The 21280-nt window shown below is 49.0% G+C and overlaps 1 protein-coding gene across 6 annotated transcripts in view; it reads right to left on the bottom strand.

Annotated features, from left to right (window-relative positions):
• Positions 1-4919: 4919 nt before the first annotated feature.
• The window catches only part of SLC7A2 (solute carrier family 7 member 2), a 67690-nt gene continuing 51329 nt past the window's right edge, over positions 4920-21280 (bottom strand). For 5 of the 6 annotated variants that reach the window (XM_020976752.2, XM_020976745.2, XM_020976747.2 and 2 more), the window contains 6 exons: positions 20008-20147; positions 15511-15613; positions 14880-15061; positions 12961-13127; positions 9275-9383; positions 4920-8424 (listed from right to left, as the gene is read on the bottom strand). In XM_020976752.2, coding sequence (XP_020832411.1) covers positions 8081-8424; positions 9275-9383; positions 12961-13127; positions 14880-15061; positions 15511-15613; positions 20008-20147 — 1045 coding nt within the window. In that variant the 3' untranslated portion in view covers positions 4920-8080. Of the gene's footprint in view, positions 8425-9274; positions 9384-12960; positions 13128-14879; positions 15062-15510; positions 15614-19614; positions 19752-20007; positions 20148-21280 lie in introns of all 6 variants that reach the window. The other variant, XM_020976746.2, reaches the window with a different exon arrangement.

Genomic DNA, 21280 nt, shown 5'->3' with positions numbered 1-21280 from the left:
CACCTCCAAATGTGGTGTTTACGGGCTTTGGAACCCCAAATGGCTCACAAAGAGTGGGACACAACTGAAAACCCCTTCACAACCACACAGAGGGGGAGGTGGGGGTTTGAATGATCACCTTCGGGGATTCAGAATCACTGGGTTTGGGAGAATATGACTGGGAGGTTAGCAAGGCTTCGGCCTCAGGGTGGGAGTCCCACCAGGGCCTGGGCAGTGGAGGTGTGGGACGGTCACCAGATCCTTGGAGGCTGGCCACGCTGGTCAGGCCAGGAGGCAGCACAATGATCCTGCCTCTTTCCATTGCAGGAAGCTAGGAACAGGCCGAGCCAGGAAATCTATGGAGGGAACAGGATGGACTACATTTCTCTACTTCCCCTGCTGGCCTGGACTCAGCCGAATGGTGTTTCTCTCTCCCTACCCTGTGGGCAGGGAAAGGCCAGGGGAGGAGAAGGAATGGCTTTTCTCCCCTAGTCTCTGACAGGGTGCCGCTAGGGGAAGCAGGAAGCTGCAGTTTGTAAAAGCCCTGGCAGCATTTAAAGGGCCTGGGTTCTAATCCCGCCTCTGACACTAGCTAAGTCACCTTGGGCACATCAATCTCTGAAACTCCATGTGCCTCAGTTTCCTTCCCTGTAAATCAAGGGGAGATGAGCTCTGAGGTCCCTTGCCTCTCGAGTTCTGACTTGGTCATGTGTTCAAGTATTTGGCTCCCACATGGCCGGGGTGGGGAACCTGTAGCCTGATTCAGCCCAAGGGCCAAACTTGAGGACCTAGAGGGCCATGTGTGGCCTTGAGGCACACCCCTGCTATGGACTACCAGGGAGTCTTGAGGGGAGCTCTTGTTGAAACCACTGGCAAATGCTTTCTTGAAATCCAGCTGGGATGTGAACTTAATTAACAGGGGGGTTATTTAGATTCATGAACATAGAACTGTCTCTAGGATCTTTAGAAAACCTTTAGCTTGGCAGGGGCTGGTAACCTGGAGTCCAGGAATGTGTTGGGCTTTCTTTCCGTGATGATAACTCGATTTCAACATCATCAGTTTTCTTTGTGACCCTCTATATTTTATTGCACACATTTGAAAACTTCTTTTTTTTCTGGTCAGGAGTCCCAGACTGTCAAAGGGAGTCAGGATCTGAAAAAGCTTAGGAACTTCTGACTGGAGGCAGACCTGAGGAAGCGACAGGCATTAACAAGCATTTACTTAAGTGCCTGCTATGTGTCTGGCACTCTGCTGGACTCCAAAGACACAAAGACAAAAATGGCCCTGACCTCAAGCGGCTTACATTCCTCAGAGGGGACCATGTGACACGTTCACAAATAAGTAAATCCAAAACCCATACCAGGTTATACAAAGAAATTTCAGGGACACTAACAAGTGAGGCCATCAGGAAAGACTTAGGCAGGTGGCAGCTAACCTGCGCTTTGAACAGGAAGCTAGGCTTCTTACAAGACAAAAGTGAGGCATAAGTGCATTCCAGATTTGGTGGATGGCCTGTGCAAAGATGGAATGTTGGCTGTGGGTCAAGTTAGCCAGAATGGAGAGTACCTGAAAGGAAGCAATATGAAAAGCAAGTGGAAACCATGTTGTGCCAGACCGAAAATAGAGTATTTCATCCCGGAAGTAATGAGGAGCCACAGATTTTTCAGTAGGGGAGTGGCAAAGAACTTTGCCTTGAATATCAATCGTCAACAAGTATAGTTTTTGTTTTTGGTCTGCAGTGTGGAAGATTGGTTGGAGAGAGGAATGAGGAGAAGCAGGAAGCTCTGTTCTAAGGGTATTGGAGTAAGGAGGTGAAGAGGAGCTGAATTCAATTCAACTCTATCGAATAGTTCTTCATTGCCTTCTGTGTGTCAGGCACTGTGCTCAGGGCTGGGAATACAAGGACCAACAGAAAGTCATCCCTGCCCTCAAAGAGCTTCCATTCTCCTGGGCCACTGTAGAAATTGTGTCACTGGGGAGAAAGGGCATGTCTTCTGGCAATTCAGAAGCTGCAAAAGGGAGGAAGCCTGTAGCTGGATGAACAAAATCTATCTTGGGCTCTTCTGAAAGGCCATTCATTAGCTTAATGGGGCAGGCTCACTTTGGTGGTTTTAGGAGGTGGTCCCAGTTAAAGAGCTGTATTCTTCTTCTGCCCTTTAAAGGCAGAAAACCCTCTGCCACCTGGAGTGGATGGCAAAGACCTTCATCTGTGTGGCCATACCCCCAGCCAGTGGACTCATGCTTTTCCTCAACTCTCTCAAGGCCAGGGGACAGTGAGGCACTGTCTCTCTGGACCTTCCCCCTCCTGATTCACCCCTGGGAAAAGCCCTCTGTAGCTTCCTAAGTGGCTTTGGTATTCAATGCTCTTTCCTGCCAGCTCCCTGCCAGTTGGAGCTCCTTGGACCCGGACTTTAAGAAACCCTAGTAACCTCTAACTAGCAAGTAGCATCAGAGGGATCCTTGTCCCTGGGGAGTAGGTCAGAAAATGTAAAGTGTCTATACTCCTTAACTCCCCTGCCCCCAGGCTGAAAACACACCTCCCATCCCTGCGGGATACATCACACTGAGTTAGGTAGAACCATCAGTGGAATCCCACTTGAGGCCCCCAGGGGGTGCCAGAAGATGAGGCATTTTCCATTTTGCCATTGGGTTCACCATTGGGTACTGTTTTAGAGCCCAAAAGGGCCTCGGAGGATACTACTTCTACCCCTCATTTCACAGAGAAGGGAACTGAGGCCCAGAGAAGTCAGATGATATGTCCAAGGTCACCCAGGAAGCAGCAGGGCTCCTGACTCCACATCCCCTCAACTTCTGAATATCTAACCACCTGCACTGAAGGAATGGGCATGGGGAGCGTTGGGTGGGGGGTGGGACTCCGGGGCCAGGCCAGACAGGCCCAGTCGTCCCAATGCGGGGCTTAGCAGAGCCTGAGAGCCCGGGCACCTCAGGGATGCAGAAAGGGAGGGAAGGGGCTTCCAGGAGCAGGGCTGAGCACTCGTCCTCCTCTCTATCTTCAAGAGGCAGAATACTGGGGAAAGGAAGGTGAACTTCAGCTACATCTCCGGGTCAGTCTTGGGAGCCTTTAGAGTATTCTCGTAGTGGGAAAATGTGTCCCCAATTTTGGGAATGCTGCCAGCAGGCTTCAGCTGGAGGAAATGAAGGGGGTCCTTTGGCCTGGAGAAAAGTCTGGGGTGAGGGGTAGCCATACAGTTCTGCTTGGCCCTGGGGGGGAAGAGCCCCAAGCAATGGGAGGTGGGGAAGCCTGAGGAGACAGATTCCAACTTGGTGTAAGAAAAGACTTCCTTCTAATGAGCTGTCCAAAAGTGGACAGAGACCCAACGTGGGTATAGGACGCTGCCCTCCCCATCACGGGACCCTAGATCTGGAGTTGGGAAGGGCCATCAAGTCCAGAATGCTCCCTTTGCAGATAAGGAAATTGAGGCTGAGGAAGGCCATGCCAGAGGTGAGATTTGAACCCAGGTCCTCTCACGCCAGAGTTAATGCTCTTCACTGTATCCACCTCCCCATCATCTGTAGTCTAGCTGTTACCAGAGGGATGGGGAGGGGGGAGATTGGGATGGGAAATGGGGAGAGGGGGATGGGGGAAAGGCAGGCTCAGCAGCACATGTGGATCCATCCAACCATCCAGAGAAGCAACATGGAATCATGCAAAGACAATGACGGGAACACCCTTTGACTTGGAGATCTCCCTACTGTTCCCAGAAGTTCTAGAGAAAGTCAGCCCTTCTACCCCAAGGCAGCAAAAATGTTCCTAACAGCATTTTTTCCCCTGTTAGTAAAGAACTGGAAATGCAGTGGATTCTCATCAGTGTGGGAAGGGCTAAGTGGAACACAAGAAATGAACCGTGAGGATTCAGAGACGCCCAGGATAGGAACAGATGCAGAAACGAGGCCAGCAAGATTAGGAAGCAGTGACTGTGACTGTAACGGGGAAGGGAAAGTGCAGTGCCAGCCAGATCGAATGCTACCGAGGTAGAATGCCCAAATTGGGCTTGGGAGAGAGAAAGTGCCCTGTACGGAGGAATGAGGTTATGGATGTGAGAGGCCCTCTGAACAGTTAGACGTAGTCATGTGCCGCTGCCCGACAACCTTGTCTCTCCCTTTTTGTTCGTTGTTTCAAGGGATGGCTTTCTGGGGTGGAGATGGGGGCGGGGGAGGATAGCCCACCATTTTACAGAGGTGGAAATTGTTAAGTCACTTTTCAGTCATGTCTGACACTTTGTGGCCTCGTTTGGAGTTTTCTTGGCAAAGATCCTGGAGTGCTTTGCCATTTCCTTCTCCAGCTCATTTTAGAGGAAGAAACTGAGGCAACAGGGCAAAGTGATTTGCCTAGGGTCACACATGTGGTAAATATCTGAGGCTAGATTTGAACTCTTGGAGATGAGTATTCCTGACTCCAGGCTAGGCACCCCATCCACAGAGCCACCCAGCTGCCCCACGGAAGTGGAAACTGAGACCCAGATTAGAGAAATGGCCTGCTCCAAGACACACAAGGAGCAAGTAGAAGGGGTGGGGCTCTTCTAACTCCTTGTCTGGGGCATCTCCCACCATGGGAAGACCATCAGGCAAGAGCCAGGACACTCCAGTCCTTGGTCCAAGAGCTACCTTATAGATTCAGGAGGACCTGAGTTCAAATCCTGCCTCAGACACACTAGCTGTGTGACCCTGGGCAAGTCACTTAAGCCCATTGCCTGGACAAAAACAAACAAAAAAGCCAAACAAACCAAGAGCTACCCTAATTTGTGAGATCTTGGCCAAGTCACTTGGCTTGTTGGGGCTTAGATTCCTCAGAGATGATCTCTGTTCTAGAAAAAGACTCTGTACAAAACCGCATGATGAAGGGAGGGAGGGAGGGACCTTTGGGAGTATAATTCTCCAATCCGTATTGGGTGGGGGAAAAAGACAAGGAAGAGTCAGATGAATTACGACCACGTATTTATTTTTCTTTCACAAAACAGGATAGAAGGAAAGAATAACAATAACAACAACAACAACAACAATAATAATAATAATAATAATAATAAACACCCTCCATTCTCCTCCCAAGCTCTCTGGAACGCCTGCCTGGAATGTTCTTTGCATTGCAAAGAAAAGGAGGGTCCTGGAGAGTCTGCCTGGCACGGCAATTAGCAGAATGCGTTTTCTTTCCTGGGATCAGCAGCTCAGAAAAACAGTCGCTTTACTTTTAGGTGAAGCCAGCCCTTGGGTTCAGTGACCACCCACTGTGTGTCACGTGGGCAGAAGGGATGGGGGGGGACCAGACGCCCGGACACGACCCCCTGAGAACACGGCGTGAGGCAGCAACAATAGCCCTCCAGGAACCCCATCAGAGTTGGAAAATAAGGCACGTGGCAACAAGAAGCTTTCCAAGTTCTGGGTTCGAGGTCGACTTCATGCTAGAAACATATAAATACCTTGTTCTTGGAAAATACCATTAAAAATCTTATATACACTATAAAATTGGATCTCAACATAGCTTAACACCTAAAAACATTCTGTAAAAACACCTGTTAATAGAGAACACCACATTGAATTTTTGACCCACCTTAAGATCTCATTCCTTGAAACTGTGCCATAAACCCAACTATCTCTATGATTTCTAAGCACATATGTAAATGTTTGCATGTATATATAGAGGCACATGTGTGTGTGTGTGTGTGTGTGTGTGTGTGTGTGTGTGTGTGTGTGCATATATACCTCCCCACCATCCTCATCTGGAGGAAGGTCTGACTGGCTAGGCAGGTCCAGACCTTAATTAACTATCCTGTGACACAGGAAAGGAAATCTCAATTAGAAAAAAAAAACACCACCACAAAAACCAGGGACCATAGTGGAAAAGACTAAAGATAAGGACAGTGCTGTGTTACATGTGATGCAGACTTAAAAAAAACAAGCTGAGACAAAACTCTGCAGAGGAGATCCTCAGGTTTCCAGGAAGGACCCTTTTCTTGTACGGGGAAATGTTTGTATTTGCTAATAATGACCAAATTCCTTCTTAGAAAATGCATTTTTGAAAGGCCCTAGTGGTTTGGCTGGGGTGTCTACTGCTTGCCAAACACATTTCTACATCTGATCATTAAGAGAGGATTTCAGGGGAAGGCCTGTCTCTTGGTTTCTTTTCTTCCATGGGAAAGGGCCTTCAGATGAGATCTCCATCAGTTGTCGTACGTCACTTTGCTTCCCCTGGTCTGTTCCCTCCTTTGTAAAATGAGGCTGAACTAAACGGCCTTGGAGGGCCCTCCAGCTCTAGCTCTTAGGTCTTAAGATCCTAAGTTAGATTTTAGAATGAGAGTCAGGGTTCTTGTCCTTCCAAAATAGAATAGTAGCCTGTGATTTGGGAGACCAGAAGCTCGTGGCTTCCTCTCCCTCTCCGCCCACCAATTAAGGAGTCAAGAAATGTGGGGCCCCCAGAGTGGGAACTGCACTGAACCATTTCCACTGGGCCATGACTCTGAATGTTCTCTGGGCCCTCTAGGGCAGTGCATGCCCCACAGGTATCCAATACTCAGCACCATGCTAACTATCCCCCATCCCCAAGGCTGAAAACTCCAGAAGTACATCTCTTCTTCGACTAAGAAAGGCACTGATTTGGGGAGTAGCAACTCACCCCTACAGCAGAAACTGAGCCCCTGTTCTTGCTCCCAAAGGCCTACTTGGAATGGGCCTGGATGCTAGGCTCGGCTAACTTCAGGGACTCTCATGTTTTTGTTTCACTCCTTGGCCCAGATTTTCTGATCACTGCACCCCTGACCAGGCATGGCGCCAGCATCTGCTCGTACCCTTACCCTGCTAGGAGACAGGAAAGTGGTTGCTGTTACCAGTGTTGACATGTAGTCATTTACAACAACCCCGATTTACAGTGCCAAACAGATGGAAATACTTTTTAAAATGGGAGCAAGGAAAACAGAAATATACCTTAACAGGTTTCCAAAAGAAACAGGGTGAGAGGTGCACCCTCCAGCGAGGCCTAGCTGCTTTTGGCTAACCAGGAAAGGACAGCTTAGGAGTAGTTTTGCCTTTTCCTCTTACTTGCTTTCCCCTCCCACCTCATCATTCAAAGAAGGTAGAAGTGAAGGCTTTGGGCAGCAGGGGAATAAGAGAAAATCCCAACCAAAGCAAAGCAGTGGAGTTAATGGCCCAGAGGAGGGGCAGCAAGTTAAAGTCTGGCAAAACCCAGTTATCCTGTGCCTCCCACCCCAAGCTAGGCTGCTGGATGTCTGAACTCTCCAGGAGGAGGAGCCTGTAAGTTTGTTTACTTCAAATCCTCCCCACCCCACCCCTCCCTTCTCCACTTGGACAGGGATAGCACAAAATGATGATAGACTCGCTGCTAAGCTAGAGTGGGAAGATTCCTCAGCAATTGAGTTCAACCCCGTCCACTTATGGAGGAAGCTCAGAGATAGCAAATGACTTGTCCAAGGTCATGCAGCTAAGAAGCAGCAGAACCAGGATTGGAAGCCAGGTCCTTTGGTACCAATTCCAGTGTTCTTCCCACCATGACAGTAGTAGGTGCTTAAGAAATGGTTGTTGATTTAAATAATTATTCAATGCTGTGGAATGTTATGTCTACAGTGTATTACAAGTCTGAAGCAAATGTTCATATTCACTAATTTATTAGATATATTTCTTTACTAGAGAGGGGTCATCTTAAGGGATCTACTGTTGGCATTTATTAAAAAACTGCTGAGGACACTTGTCCTTGTCCCTGCTCTGCCGCTCCCCCAAAGCCCTCTTTCCACTGGAGCTACGAGGGATGGACAAGAATGTGACCCTGTGGGCTTCAAGGAACAAAGCCAAAGAGGCAATTGAAGAGGCCTGTGGTATCCCCCACCCCCTCCATGTGAGGCACATACAGCATCCTGCTACTCAACAGCCTTCAATTTCCACAAGAGCCGCCCAGCAAGGGCTAACTCTGGCAGGCCTATATGTGACAAAATTAAACAAACAAACAAAAACCCAGCAAGGTGCAAGTGCAGCTCTGGTTTCCCCTCTCCCATTTATCTGTGGGCTCATCCCCCGAGAAGAGGACCCTCCAGGACATGCCTGGGCCCCAGACATGGCGCTCTTGTCTGGGCTCACTCAGCCCACAGGCACAAACATCAGAGGGGGGATATATGGCAAGAGCAGCAGACCGAGGACAGTGGAACCTGGCAGAGAACGCCTGTCCCAGTTTCCAACAAAAGACATATGGAGCATTGGGGCTGTGCTGCCCAGCGGAGAGTGCACAGGCATCAACATCGACTTGTCCGGTCCAGAAGAAGGAATGGACGCTGGCCTTGCCCTATGTAAGGCTGCTGTCCTCAATAGGGCTTTTTTTTCTTCTGCTTGCCCCACCATGTTCTCCAAATATACGCCTTCATCCTCATGCCTTCGGCTCCCTTCTAAGCTGTGTCTGATGCCATAAGAAAAGTAAATGAGGAAACCTTCGAGAAAGACAAAAGCACCCATTAGCAGTTTTACCTCTGCTGGCACAGCCAGTGCACCGAACGCCCCCATCTCCTTGGGGTAGGTCGCTCACTGTGAAATGAAACCTCTTCTTGTTCTCCTACCTCTAGAGCTGGACAGACCTCAGAGACCATCTGGTCCAACATCCTCAATTTACAGGTGAGGAGACTGAGGCCCAAGGAGGGAGTATGACCTGTTCAAGGTCACACGGGTAGTAACCATTAGCTATGGGTCTTGTCTCCCATTGGCAGGCCCTCTGACTCTACAGCCAGAGCTTTCTCCATTGCACCCCAACTCTTTCATTTCCCTCTTAATTGCTGAGCTAGCAGGCTGCATTCACTCATTTGCAATTCTGTCCCCCCCCAATAAATCTCATTTCTGCTGTGATTGAAGATTTCAAATGCTTTCCTCATCAGAAGCAGACTGGCCTAGGGGTCCAAGAGGCAGCCTCAGAGCCAGCAAGACTTGGGTTCAGGTCCTGCCCTGATACATGCTGGACCTAGGGCAGCCCTCTGAAACTGGGACTTCAGTGCCTACCATAGGGGACCCAGTGCCTACCATAGGGGACAATTTATCATTCTCATTTTAGAAATGGATAGACAGATACAAGTAATGCCACTGGTCCACGTTGCCTAAACTAAGATGTGTGGAAGGTAGGATGAGGGGCAAGAAGAGAGTCTCTATCCTATGGACCTCCCATTGGCCCATAGGGCCTCTCTGAACCAGACACAAGATAACCTGAGCAGAAACCTTCACATCCTGCAGAAGCGCTGGGGTGGGGGAAGCAGCACCACTCTGGGGCCCTGCTGTGGGCTGGGAAGTACTTACCTATAGCCATCCAGACACTGAATCGGATCCATGTTTGTGCATTCAGCTGAACCATGAGGTAGATGTTCACCAGGATGCTGAATGTGGGCAGAAATGGCAGCAGAGGAACCTGTGGACAGACAGGCAGACACCGGTCCCACACCAGGAAGGCTCTGAGGCTTTCATGGAGGCCACCTCTTCGCCCCGCAGTGACCCAATAGCACTCTGGCCCCGAGCACCCATGGTCCCCTGGGTCCTCAGAGCTCTAGCTCTGTCCCCTGTCGCTGCTGCTCCCAGGCCTCAAACCAACAGAGGCAGAATTCCTGCTCCCAGGAACCAACCATGTGCATCCAGGGCCTCCTGGGAAGAGTTGAGCCCAGCTGAAATGAGTTTGCCCAGGACCCTAGAGGTGCCCATTAATCAGAGCTGCCTCAACCTCGCTCTCTACATGTAACTCGCATGCTCCTGCGTCTGAATGGTCCAAGGAGATCTGGAGACACATGAAGCTAATACAGAGAAAGGCCAGGAAAATATAAAGAAACATCCAGCAATAAGCTGCAGCCACATTAAAAGGATATTTGAGGCAACTGAATTTCATAAGCACTCTGAGATTGAGAAGAGGCCACACACAGCAAATGATTGTCACTGTCATCGTCCAGTTAAAAGGGAAAAATGCTCCAAATCAGTAATAAGAAAAGAAATGCAAATCAGAGCAACTCTGAGGTTTCAGCTCACACCCCACAAATTGGCAAAAGTGACCCAAAAGGACAAGTCAATGTTGGAAGGGCTGTGGAAAGATAAGCGCATGAATACACTGCTGGTGGAGCTGTGAAATGACACAACCATTTGGAAACCGACATGGAATTATGCAACTGAAGGGACTAAAGTGTCCCCACCCTTTGAAACAGAGACTCTGTCCTTGGGCTCAGACTCCAAGGAAGCTATTGATTAAGAAGAAATCTCTGAGATGCACCAAAATATTTATAGCAGCACTTTTTGTGATAGCTAAGAATTGGAAATAAAGTAGATGCAGATCAATCGGGGAATGGCTTAAACACACGATGAACATAATGTAATATTAATGGTGCTATAAGGAATGCTGTGTGATAAATACAGAGAAGCGTGGAAAGATCTGTATGAACTGATACAGAGTGAAGTCAACAGAGCTAAGATAATATGTAAGATAACTAAACATAAATGCAAAGAACAGACCAGAAAATCAAAAGTGAATGTAACAAAGTCATAAAACCAAGCATGACTTGAGTGAAAAGGTCTGAGAAGACAGCCCCAACCCCCCCACCCAGTTCACAGGGGTGGGAAGTCCACAAGTGTTACACATGGCACAGGTTTGGGATCATTTTCCATGTATTGACTGGTTGTGCTGATTTTTTCCCTCTTTTTTTTTTTTGGTCTTTAAAAAATACTATTTGTTATGTGGGTGGAATGGCTCTCTGGGAAGTGGAAGGATAATGAGAACAACTCTGATGAGTTTTCCTAAAACAAAAATCATCAGCAAAAACCACTTTTTAAAAAAAACGGATGCCTCCTGGCTGTGTGAGCCTAGACAGAGTCACTTAGACTCTCGCTGCTCTAAGCAAATGCATTGCAGAAAAGGGGCTGACCTGCATTGGTAGAGGGCACTTCCTCCTCTGGGAGTTCCCTCTTTCAGTGAGGTCACAGGTCCAGATTCGTGAGAATGGAAATGAGACCAGAAACAGCTCACGGCAAAAGCTTGATTAAGCTCCCTAGAGGCTGTCTCAGTGCCTGGCAGTGGTAGGCACGAACTTGACTTGTTCTGATAGTGATAGAAAGAGTATAGCATGGAGCAGCAGTGCCCCGGGCACAGGCAGCATGTGCCTGGAGAAGGGAGTGGCCGGGCACCTATCAAGACCTCAGAGGGACAGCTAGCTGGGGCAGGCACCGGCCGGGCATCTACCAGCAGCCAAATAACAGAGGTAGATGGGTCCACAGCACGGTGGCCAGATCCTCGAGAGGGGATTCAGAGAAGGTCTACTGTAGCCAAAGACTTCCTAGATAGGGGGGAAGCAGATAAATTATGATCTCCCATGGGAGGAATACAGACCAGAGCCACTGAAGTAACAGGAAATCACTACATTCGGAATACCAAAGCCCCTTCTAAAGAAGCCAGCTGAACAGAGAAGGTCTGTGCCCCAGAAGTAGGTGGACAGATCCTTCTATAGGCCTGTCTGGGGCAGGGCTCCTCTCCACCAACCTGTGTTCATGGATTTAGAGCTGGTAAGACATCAGAGGTTTCATTCCTCCGTTTTACAGATGAGGAGAGTGAGGTCTGGAGGACTGAAGCGATCTGCCCAAGGTCATAGACGTGGCAGTCAGGACTGGAACCCAAAGTCCTTTCTGCTGTGCATCAGTGAAATGACCCTGGAGGGCTGCTCTCGGAAATACCTGGGAAGACCTACATGAACTGATGCAAAGTGAAATGAGCAGAACCAGGAGAACGTTGCATACAGTTACAGCAATCTTGTATGTTGATCAACTGTGAATAACTTAGCTAATCTCAGCATCACAATGATCCAAGACAATTCTGAAGGATTTATGATGAAAGGGTTCTCCATCTCCAGAGAAAGAACTGATGGAGACTGCATGCAGACTGAAGATAATTTTCCTTTACTTTATTGGGCTCATTTTTTTTTTTGGCTGTGTTTTCTTCAACTTACAGGGAAATGTGTTTTGCATAACTACATGTGTATAACCTATGTCAAATTGTTTGCCTTCTCAATGAGGAGAGAAAGAGAGGGAGGGAGAGAATTTGGAAATCAAAATTTGAAAAAAGAATATTAAAATTGTTTTTTTACATGTAATTGGGAAAAAATAAAGTATTAAATTTTAAAAAAAGAAATGGGTCTTCTAAATGAGTTTTCTAACTCTCTGGGAATTGTCTTGTGGGTGCTTCCCACGTTCCAAAGAGTATTTCACAAAGGAGTTATTTAATAGCAAATTATGACATTGGATTTCTAGCTGGCCCCAATTTTTGGGACAGGAATAAGATTACATCTAAAAAGCAAAGACAAAGAATAAAAATGAGACCAGAACAAGATTAACCATTCATAAAAAGAAAAGAATGAGACAAAGAAGTTGCTGTTTGGTTATATACTCCTAGAGAGCAGGGACCATGCCTTTCTTAATTCTAGAGTCTTTCTTGGGTTGATTATTTCCTATTTATCCCATGTGTGGCTTGTCTGTAGACATATGCTTCATCTTGTCTGCACCATTAGATTATGGGATCCTGAAGGGCAGGGGCTGTTTTTTGCCTTTCTTAGTGCCTGGCACATAGTACGTATTTTAATAGAGGGCTCCAAGACATTGGCTCAATTCAGTTCAATTCAGTACTCAGCAAGCATTTGTTAAAGAGCGTGCTTCTGTGAGGCACCAAACCAGGGATACAGAATTATTGATGAAAAACAGCCCCTGCCCTCAACGGTTTAAATTCTCCTTGAAGTACAAACAAGGAATCAGAAAGTTAATGCTGGCTCATTTGAAGCCAAGATCAGTCAGGCAGAAGCTGGGAGTGGGAGCACAGGAATCAGGAGAGGTGCACCAGATCTAGACCTAGACCTCCTCCATGGCTGGCCACTCTTGGCTTCTCAACTGTTCATAAGTTGTGGGTCATTTAACTTTCTCCAACTCCTCAAGGACATTCCATCAGGGTGGGGGCTCTGAGCACTTACCATAAAGACCACTTTCTGCTCATTCTGAGGCTGCCTCCAAATGATGAGGATGATGCCAACAATAAGGAAGATGATCACAGAGAGAAGGCCAAGGCACCATGGCTCCATATTGGTAACGGCATTCACGCTATGGGTCATCAGGATGCTGAGGCCAAGAATCAGGAATGCTTCACCCCAGACCCAGGGAGAAAGGAAGCATTTCAGACCAAATTCTCAGTAAAAGGGATCCTCTTTCATGGAAAGAGTTAGTTTTCCAGTCCAACCCCCTAGTCACTGTCTGGAGAGGCAGTAAAGCACTCATGCTGGACGGGAAGCCAGTCTCAAAGTCAGGAAGATCTGTGCCCTACCTCTGACCCACAGGGTCCTAGATTTAGAGTGGGAAGGGACCTTGGAGGTTGTCACATCCAATGCCCTCATTTGACTTTATTTATTTATTTACTCATTTATTTATTCATCTGTCTATCTATCTATCTATCTATCTATCTATCTATCTATCTATCTATTTATGGTGAGGCAATTGGGGTTAAGTGACTTGCCCAGAGTCACACAGCTAGTAGGTGTTATGTTTCTGAGGCCGGATTTGAACTCACGTCCTTCTGAGCAATGCCCTCATTTTAAAGAGAAACCCAGAGGTGAAATGGCTTGGCTCAAGACCACTTAGGTATTAAGCATTTGAGCCAGAATTCCCATCCAGAACTTCTGGCTACAAGTCCAGTGTGCTAATGCCCTGGGCAAGATTTAAGACTCCAAATGGCAGAGAGAGACCAGTGCATTGGCGGAATTAAGTATGTAGATAAAAATCACTAGATTTTTTTTTCATTAAAAAAAGGGAAAAGAAGGCACATTTCACTGATAGAATATGGAGCTTCCCAGCTGACTTTTAATTTGGATTCTCCTGAGATGTAGGTGGGTAACTTCCCAAATGCAGTCCTGCCTGCTCTGCTGCTTTCCCCGATTCAATTCTGGGCTCAGCCCCCTTGCTGTCCAAGTGATATGCCATGGTTTGGGAAATATTCTAGTCAAAAAAAAAGAGCTTTCCAAGAGTTGCTTTTCATCCACCTTGTTTTCCCCCTGTGGATGGTCAGACTGGTCTCTTCCCAGTACTGTAGCTTTTGCTGAGGAGGATTTGTGCTCTGGAGCTCAAAGGAATGAGTAGTATATTTGTCCTCTGAGAAAAAGGGTATTTGGAAAACTGCACTATAGAATTCTTTGGTCTGGAATTCACACAGAACATGAGGTTGTGGGAGTTCAGGTTTAAGGGATCTTAGAGATCAGTCATCTAATCCCAGCCTCTCATTTTATAGCTGAAGAAACAGGGGACCAGAGAATGGAAGTCACTTGGTCAACATCACCCTGGTTACACTCAATCCTCTGATTCCCAATAAGTCCAGTCCTCTCTCACTAATACTGCCAATGCACTAAGATGGGAGGCTGGGCTGATGTGTGTTGTGACTCCTGTTCTACCCCCCACCAAAGACCTCTCCTGGGACCCCAAATCTGCTCTGCTTGACATTCCAGGCTACACATGCCTCTATATCCAAGGGTGCCATGATAACCCCTAGTGGACCCGAACTGTTCTGTGCCTTAACTACTTGGTCTACTTGTGTTGGGGCAGAGGTGGCTACACAGGACCCGGGGGGACAAGTTCTAGCATTTGCCATCTAGCCATCGGTGACTCTAAGGGGAGATGAGACGAGGGCTTGGGAGGGAGATTCTGGGGCAGGGAGTGCTTTCATGGGTAGGACCGTTACTGGGTAAGACCACTGACAGCATTGTCCAAAGGGGCTTTCCTTCCACTGCTTGGCTCCATCCTCTAGAGGCAGGGGCCAGCCCCACTCCCTCAAAGGCACTCTGTGCCAGTCACCCAAGATGGCCAGTCATGGTGGCATGTGGGTCTTGTTAACTCAAAGAGGACTCACCCAGCAGTCCCACCAAAAAGCTGACGAGAGACGCCGACCACTGGGTGGGCAACCTCGAGGGCTTGATGAGGTCCTGCTTGCTGTTACCAGACCCTGGCAGCAGGTCTGCGGCTGGGCCCGAGGTCAAGGCTTCTTTCTCCGAGTAACATTTTGTCTTCTGTTGAGTGGAGCTGGGCTGGTACCTGCTCCCAAGGACAGACTGTATTGTTACCCTGGCATGAATCCTCTATCACATAGCACCTCTATGACCTTGGACAAGGCCCTGCAGCCCGATCCCTTCTGGGATTGTAGGGCTGTGATAGGATCCTACGTGATGAGGGCTTTCCGGGTGGCAGTAACTCAAGACCAAGGCCTGGCGACATGCCTCACGTCACACACCACCATGTGTCGGGGCCAAGAGTCAAACCCAGGTCTTCCTACCTCCAGACCCAACTATTTTTGCCCTAAACTCCAAGGTCTCCTGAAGTGCCCAACATGGGTCTTGAACTCATTATGTCCTGTTACTTCTACCCACTCAGGCTAATCCAGCCTGGTGATTCTGAGCACGAGATCTCTGCATGGAACCAAGCCTCCCACACGGACGACGAGGGGGAGGAAGAAACGGGGTGAGGCTGGGGAATGAGGAGCCCACCTGAGGATTAGGACACAGGCAGCCACAAGCGAATAGGCCAGGAGGGTCCCGATAGACATCATATCCACCAGAGCCTTCAAGTCAAAGAGGAAGGCCATGACCGCTGTCCAGAGAGAAACAGAGAGATAAACACAAGAATTCAAAGCCCCACGACTTGTCACTAAAGGTTGTTCACTAAAAGACAGCTGACTACAAGGGGTGCATGCCTCTGTGTGTGTGTGTATGTAACTGGGCAAACCAAAGCATCATAGGATTCTAGAGCTGGAAGGAACCGCAGAAATTACCTAGACCAACCTAATCATTCTACAGAAGGGGAAACTGAGGGCAGATGAATAAGTACTTTTGACCAAAGATGGATGGATGACCTAAGCCCTCATCTCACTTACGAGAAGGGATGGGAGGCCCCAGGTCACATAAAGGACTCCAAATCTAGAGTGGAAAGTCTACTCAGAGACCTTGAAATCAATCCTCCTTCACTGTAGAGATACCCTGGCTCCTGGAGATGAGGTGATTTGCCCAGGGTCACACAGCTAGTAAGTGTTGTGTCTGAGGCCAGATTTGAACTCAGGTCCTCCTGACTCCAGGGCTGGTGCTCTATCCACTGTGCCACCTCGCCGCCCCCTATAAAACCTCTTTTTGAGTCAATAGGCATCCAGGACCTCGGGCTGGAAGGCCCTGGGAGGTCATCTGGTCTGACCCCCCTCATTTTACAGAGGGGGAAACTGAGGCTGCCTGTACAGCAGAACTGACTTGTCTAGGGTCACCCAGGGGATCCAGGTCTAGAAGCAGAAGGGCCTTTGGAGACCATCTCATCCAGCCTGTCATTTCACAGACCTAGAAACTGAGGCCCAAGAGGTTAAAAGGAGCAGAGACAGAATGCTCCACACAGCTAGTATGTGTTATGTGTCTGAGGCCAGATTTGAACTCAGGTCCTCCTGAATCCAGGGCTGGTGCTCTATCCACTGCACAATCTAGCTGCCCCTTGGCAGGTTTTTAACAGTCAAAAGTGGATGTTTACAAACCCAGAAACAAATTCAGAACTCAATGGGATTTTGCGTTTAGAATTGGGTTGTAAGGACAATCAGCCCATCCGTGCAGGTGAGAGCTTTGTTGCCCATGAATTTCACGAGATCGCCAGGTCTGGGTCTTTCATCTTTTCTTGGCCTGCTCTGGGTGAGCCGTGTGAAGGTCCTGATCCTTTCTTCCCTACCTGTTTTAGGGCACAGAGATCGACCCTTCATTAGACAGGTGATTGGTAGGGCCTGGCTCCTCAAACTCTGCAAAGACCATCCCAAGAAAGGGACCCTCGAAAAGAAGGATCAAACTCTCTGCTCGCAGCTGGGCAACTTAGCCCCTAAATCCTTGGCTCGAAATCCTTCCCAGGCAAGTCTCCACACCCACTGCCCCTTGCAAAAGGCTGCACGTCTTTTTCCTTGGCCTGCCATGGAAGGGTTACTTGGAGGGGAGGACCCGATGCAGGCAATGGAGAGACTTGGAGAAAGAGGCTTGGGCCGGGAGGGCTCCACACTTCACCTCCACCTGATTTGCAAACAATTTGGTAACAAAGCATACTCTAGCAAATGGGATGGTTGCATAAGGGTGGTCTTTCTTTAGTTAAGAAAAAAAAACCAACCTTTTCAGTGGGCACAGAGAAAGAGGGGTGGCCTGGGGAGACAGTATCTTGTTAATGTGTTTTCCAAACCTGCGGGTGGGTGCATGCACACACACATTTTCTGACAGAGTGCCAAATCTAGCTCTGCCCTGGGTGGCTCAGGATGTAAGCCATTTCCTTGCTAAGCTCTGGAATGCTAAAGTCAATCTCAGTTTCTTGCCCGATAGGAACACTCACACGGTGTGACTCAAACTGGATCATGGCAAGAGGGAGCCTGAGGTTTCAAGTCCAGCCCTTCATTTCACAAAGGGGGTAACTGAGGGCTTAATGGAGGGAACAGGCTTGACTGTGGCCACAGAGATAGACGTTGAGCATTCTGTCTCTGCTCCTTTTGACCTCTTGGGCCCAGTTTCTTGGTCTGTGAAATGCACTGCACCCAAAACAAAGTGATATTGGGATCCTGAAACTGGTCCACAACTCCTCGGGAAAGTCTTCACCAGGCACATCTGTTTCTAGGAGACAATCTATTTTCCTTCTGCCTCCAGGTGTGGCAAACACTCTCTGCTCTTTTCTGTATTTATATTCATGCCAAGGCTCCAAGGTTGGAATTTCAGAGGAGGTCAAAGCATCTCCTGAGGTATGGATCTGCCCGTTGTTGAGAATGTACAACATCACTTTTGTAGAAAGGCAGAAGTCCTTGTGAGTTGTTTTTAGGAAGCCAGAACTAACTTTTAACATTTTTAACTAGTCCAGCAAGCTGCAGGGTTGTGTTTTGTTTTGTTAAAAAGGTTACCCAAGGTGGGCAGATTTTACTTTCAAACAAAAGGCCGTTTTAGCAAGGTTACATTTAGATTAACTTGGAGAGGCTGCTGGTGATAAGGTGTGTGCTACCTGGGGTCCGGATAGGCTTGAGTTCAGTCGCCACCTCTGACCCTTCTCAGCTGAGGGGCCCTGGGCACCCCTGAGCGGAGCTCTCTGAACCCTTTAAATGGCCCTGGAGATGCCGGTGGTAGTGGGTCGCTGGTGGCAGTGGGTCACCAGAGGCCTTGTCCCTGCTGTGCTCACAGACCGCCGGGTCTATTCACCAGTGTGTGCTGGGCACTAATGCCCACATGACCTTTCTGGACTCCCCGTCCATCTCCTGTAAAGCGAAGGCTTTGAGCGACCTCCTCAGAGGTCCCTACTGGGCTCGGGAGCGAGAACCCTAGGTTCACTCGGATTGCCTGAGCCTCAGTTTCCTTCTCTGCAAGATGAGACCTAATGGCCTCTAAGGTCCCTCCCAGCTCTAGGATCCTATAACCAAATTTATTATGGGAAAAATAAACGTCTCTAGCAGACCCTGTCTGTAATAACAAGAAGTAGTAGGAGGCGTGTGCTCTCAGAGAGGCCCGATGGATAGCACCAAAGGTCCCCTCCATCTCCCAGGCCTACAACCCTGCAGTTGTCCACAGGTGTCTTCTCTGTGGGTTGGGGTGGGATGTATCTGCCGAAGTATGCAGACAATGAGTGAATGGCTGCGGGGAGGCTGGCTCGAGGGAGGGACATGAGTGTTCCTTTATATGCACGGTCTCTGGCAGGCTGACCCCCTGCTAACACAGAGACGTGGCAGAAGGCCCAGGAGCCGACTCACTGTTGCCACGAAGCTCCCTCCTGCCCATCTTAGCACCCTGGGGATGCACACACTCTTTGTTGGCCCCTCCCTGCGGTCCGGACCTCCCTTAGGACCACCGTTCGAGGACGGTTGCTGGATCAGCCTGGAGAGGCCCACCAGCTCAGTGGAGTCAGTGTTTCTCAGATAGCTCTAACAGTCTGCTTGGAGGCAGGAGGTCTGCAGATGGTGGAACGGGAGGGATGATTTTCCCATGGTAGGAGCCTCCATGGCATGCGTTCCCAGGGAAGCTCACCAAAGCAATGGGAAGGAAGGGTCAAGTCATATGGGGTTTCAGTTCCTCTGACCCTAACCTGGCATGTTTCCATGGAAACAAGAACCCGACTGGGCAGGGTGGGGGGTGTTAGAGGCCTAGGCTGGGTTACTTTCACAACATCATTTCAAAACCAATGACAAAACCATGAACCATTTCCTGCTTAATTTTTAGTCAAATAATTAGCCTTGAATTAGATTGTAGCAAATCAATTGGGCGAGTAATTCCAGGGGATCAATTTCTCCAGATCGTTTTCTGGCTACTACTTGATATCCAGAAAGACTCACCGTTTCGGTCACATTGTTTTTTAAGAGACTGAAAGGGTTGAAAAAAAATTCAAAAGCTCAAACCCTGCTCGCTAAGTTTAAGGGGCAAGTCATTTATGGATGCCAAGTACGCTGCCCCCAGGATTTCCCACGGCAGAGGATCTCAGCTGCCCATGCCCATCTCATTCATTCGTCCACAATGCTCTTCCCCTGCATGCACAGCGGGCGTGCGCCCTGGCAGGAAGGTCCATGCATCGAGGCGCTTGCGGTGAATGCTGAGGAAACCTGGATCTGTGAAGCTTACCGGAGATGAGCCCCGTGGTCAAGGTGGCCGCAACAGGCGACTGCCTGCTGCTTAATCGTCCCAGAAATCTAAAGAGTAAGCCATCCCGCGCCATGGCAAAGAGGATTCGGGGCAAAGGAAACATAGAGCCGAGAAGACTAAAACAGAAAAACGCAGAATTCAGGGACAAGTCATTCCATGGCCAAACAGGATGGGCCCACTGGGGCGGGCTGGAGGATGGCGGGAGCACCTGCTCAGACTATCACGACTGCTGAGAAATGCACAACCGTGACTCCTCACCACCTTTCTGGGCAGGAGACACGCAGCCACAGAGACCACATCTGCACGTTTTAGTGTTCCCCCACGGCCTCGGTCAAAGGCTCCCCCTCCACACAAAAGTCAACGGGGTCTCACCTGCCACAGAACCCGATGTCAGAGTAGCATTGAGCGGGCTCTTCGTTTTGGGATGGACTTTAGCTAAGAATTGGAAGAGCAAACCATCTTCTGCCATGGCATAGATTACCCGTGGCATTGGGAACATGGCTCCAAGGAGACTGGGTGGAAAGCAAACATACATGGAAAGCAAGCAAGATCACATCACAGAGGCAGAGTCCACGTGCAGCCTGGCTGCCTCCCCTCAGAGTGGGATTCTACGGCAAGGCAGAGTGGGGACGCATCCGGGGACCAAAGAGGTCGCCAACGGGAGCATGAGCCCGAGATGTTCCAAGTTTGCCGCCCCCACTATCCCTTCTGCCGTCAGGGAGCCAGCTCTGCTGAGCCAATATCTAGCCCACCAACACCACCAACCGAGTCCTTCCAAATACAGCATGTGCCTGCGCTGGCCGGCATCTCACTGGTCGCCCTGCTCTCATCAAAGGTGCAGCAAACTGGTTAAAGTCTAACCAATTGTTTGGGACCTGGGGCAAGCCAGAAAAGAGCATAGAGGCCGTCCAATCCAACCCCCAGATTTTTAAGGTGAGGAAACTGAGGCTTAGAGAATTGATTTGCTAGGTCCCAGTCTAAGAAGATCCTGGATCACACTGGAAGAGACCTCAGAGGCATCCAAGTCCGCCCCCTCATTGAGCAAGGGGAAACTGAGGCAGCCCAGAGCAAAGAAAGGACAAGCCCAAGCTTCACATCTAATGAATGGCACAAGCCAGATTCAAACCCACAACTCTCGACTTTCTCCAGTGTGCTTAATAAGCTAGTCCATAGCTGCTTCTCACTTGTATGTACAGCAAGATCTGGTGGCCAATCCCAGTTGTCACAAACTACTCTGTGTTACCTCGGACAAGGCCTGAAACCTCCACAAGCCTCAGTTTCCCCCTCTGGCAAAATGAAGGACCAGACGGCTTCTGAGGTGCCTTCCAGGTCTAGGCCTATAATCCTACTCGTGACCTTGAGGGAGTCACTAGACCTCTATGGGCCTTCCATAGTGAGCAGAAGCAGGAAAGCCTGTGCCCACCTCTCCCTGGGCAGCTGCTCAGGTCAGTGGTGGTGTTGGAAAATGGAAGGAAGATATTGGCTCAAACCAGCTTTTCCAACCATCTGAACCCTTCATTTATCCCTGTGATCGGTTTTCCCATCTCCCCAAACATGGCGGGTAGCACAATTTAAAGCAGGGCTCCTTAATCCTTTTGATGCCATGGGCCCCCTTTTTCAGGGTATGTTTTACATAGATTGTAAA

Source organism: Phascolarctos cinereus, unplaced genomic scaffold (genome assembly GCF_003287225.1).
Source record: "Phascolarctos cinereus isolate Bilbo 61053 unplaced genomic scaffold, phaCin_HiC Scaffold_9;HRSCAF=440, whole genome shotgun sequence".
NCBI lineage: Eukaryota > Metazoa > Chordata > Mammalia > Diprotodontia > Phascolarctidae > Phascolarctos > Phascolarctos cinereus.
This window is presented reverse-complemented; position numbering and strand designations above follow the sequence as displayed.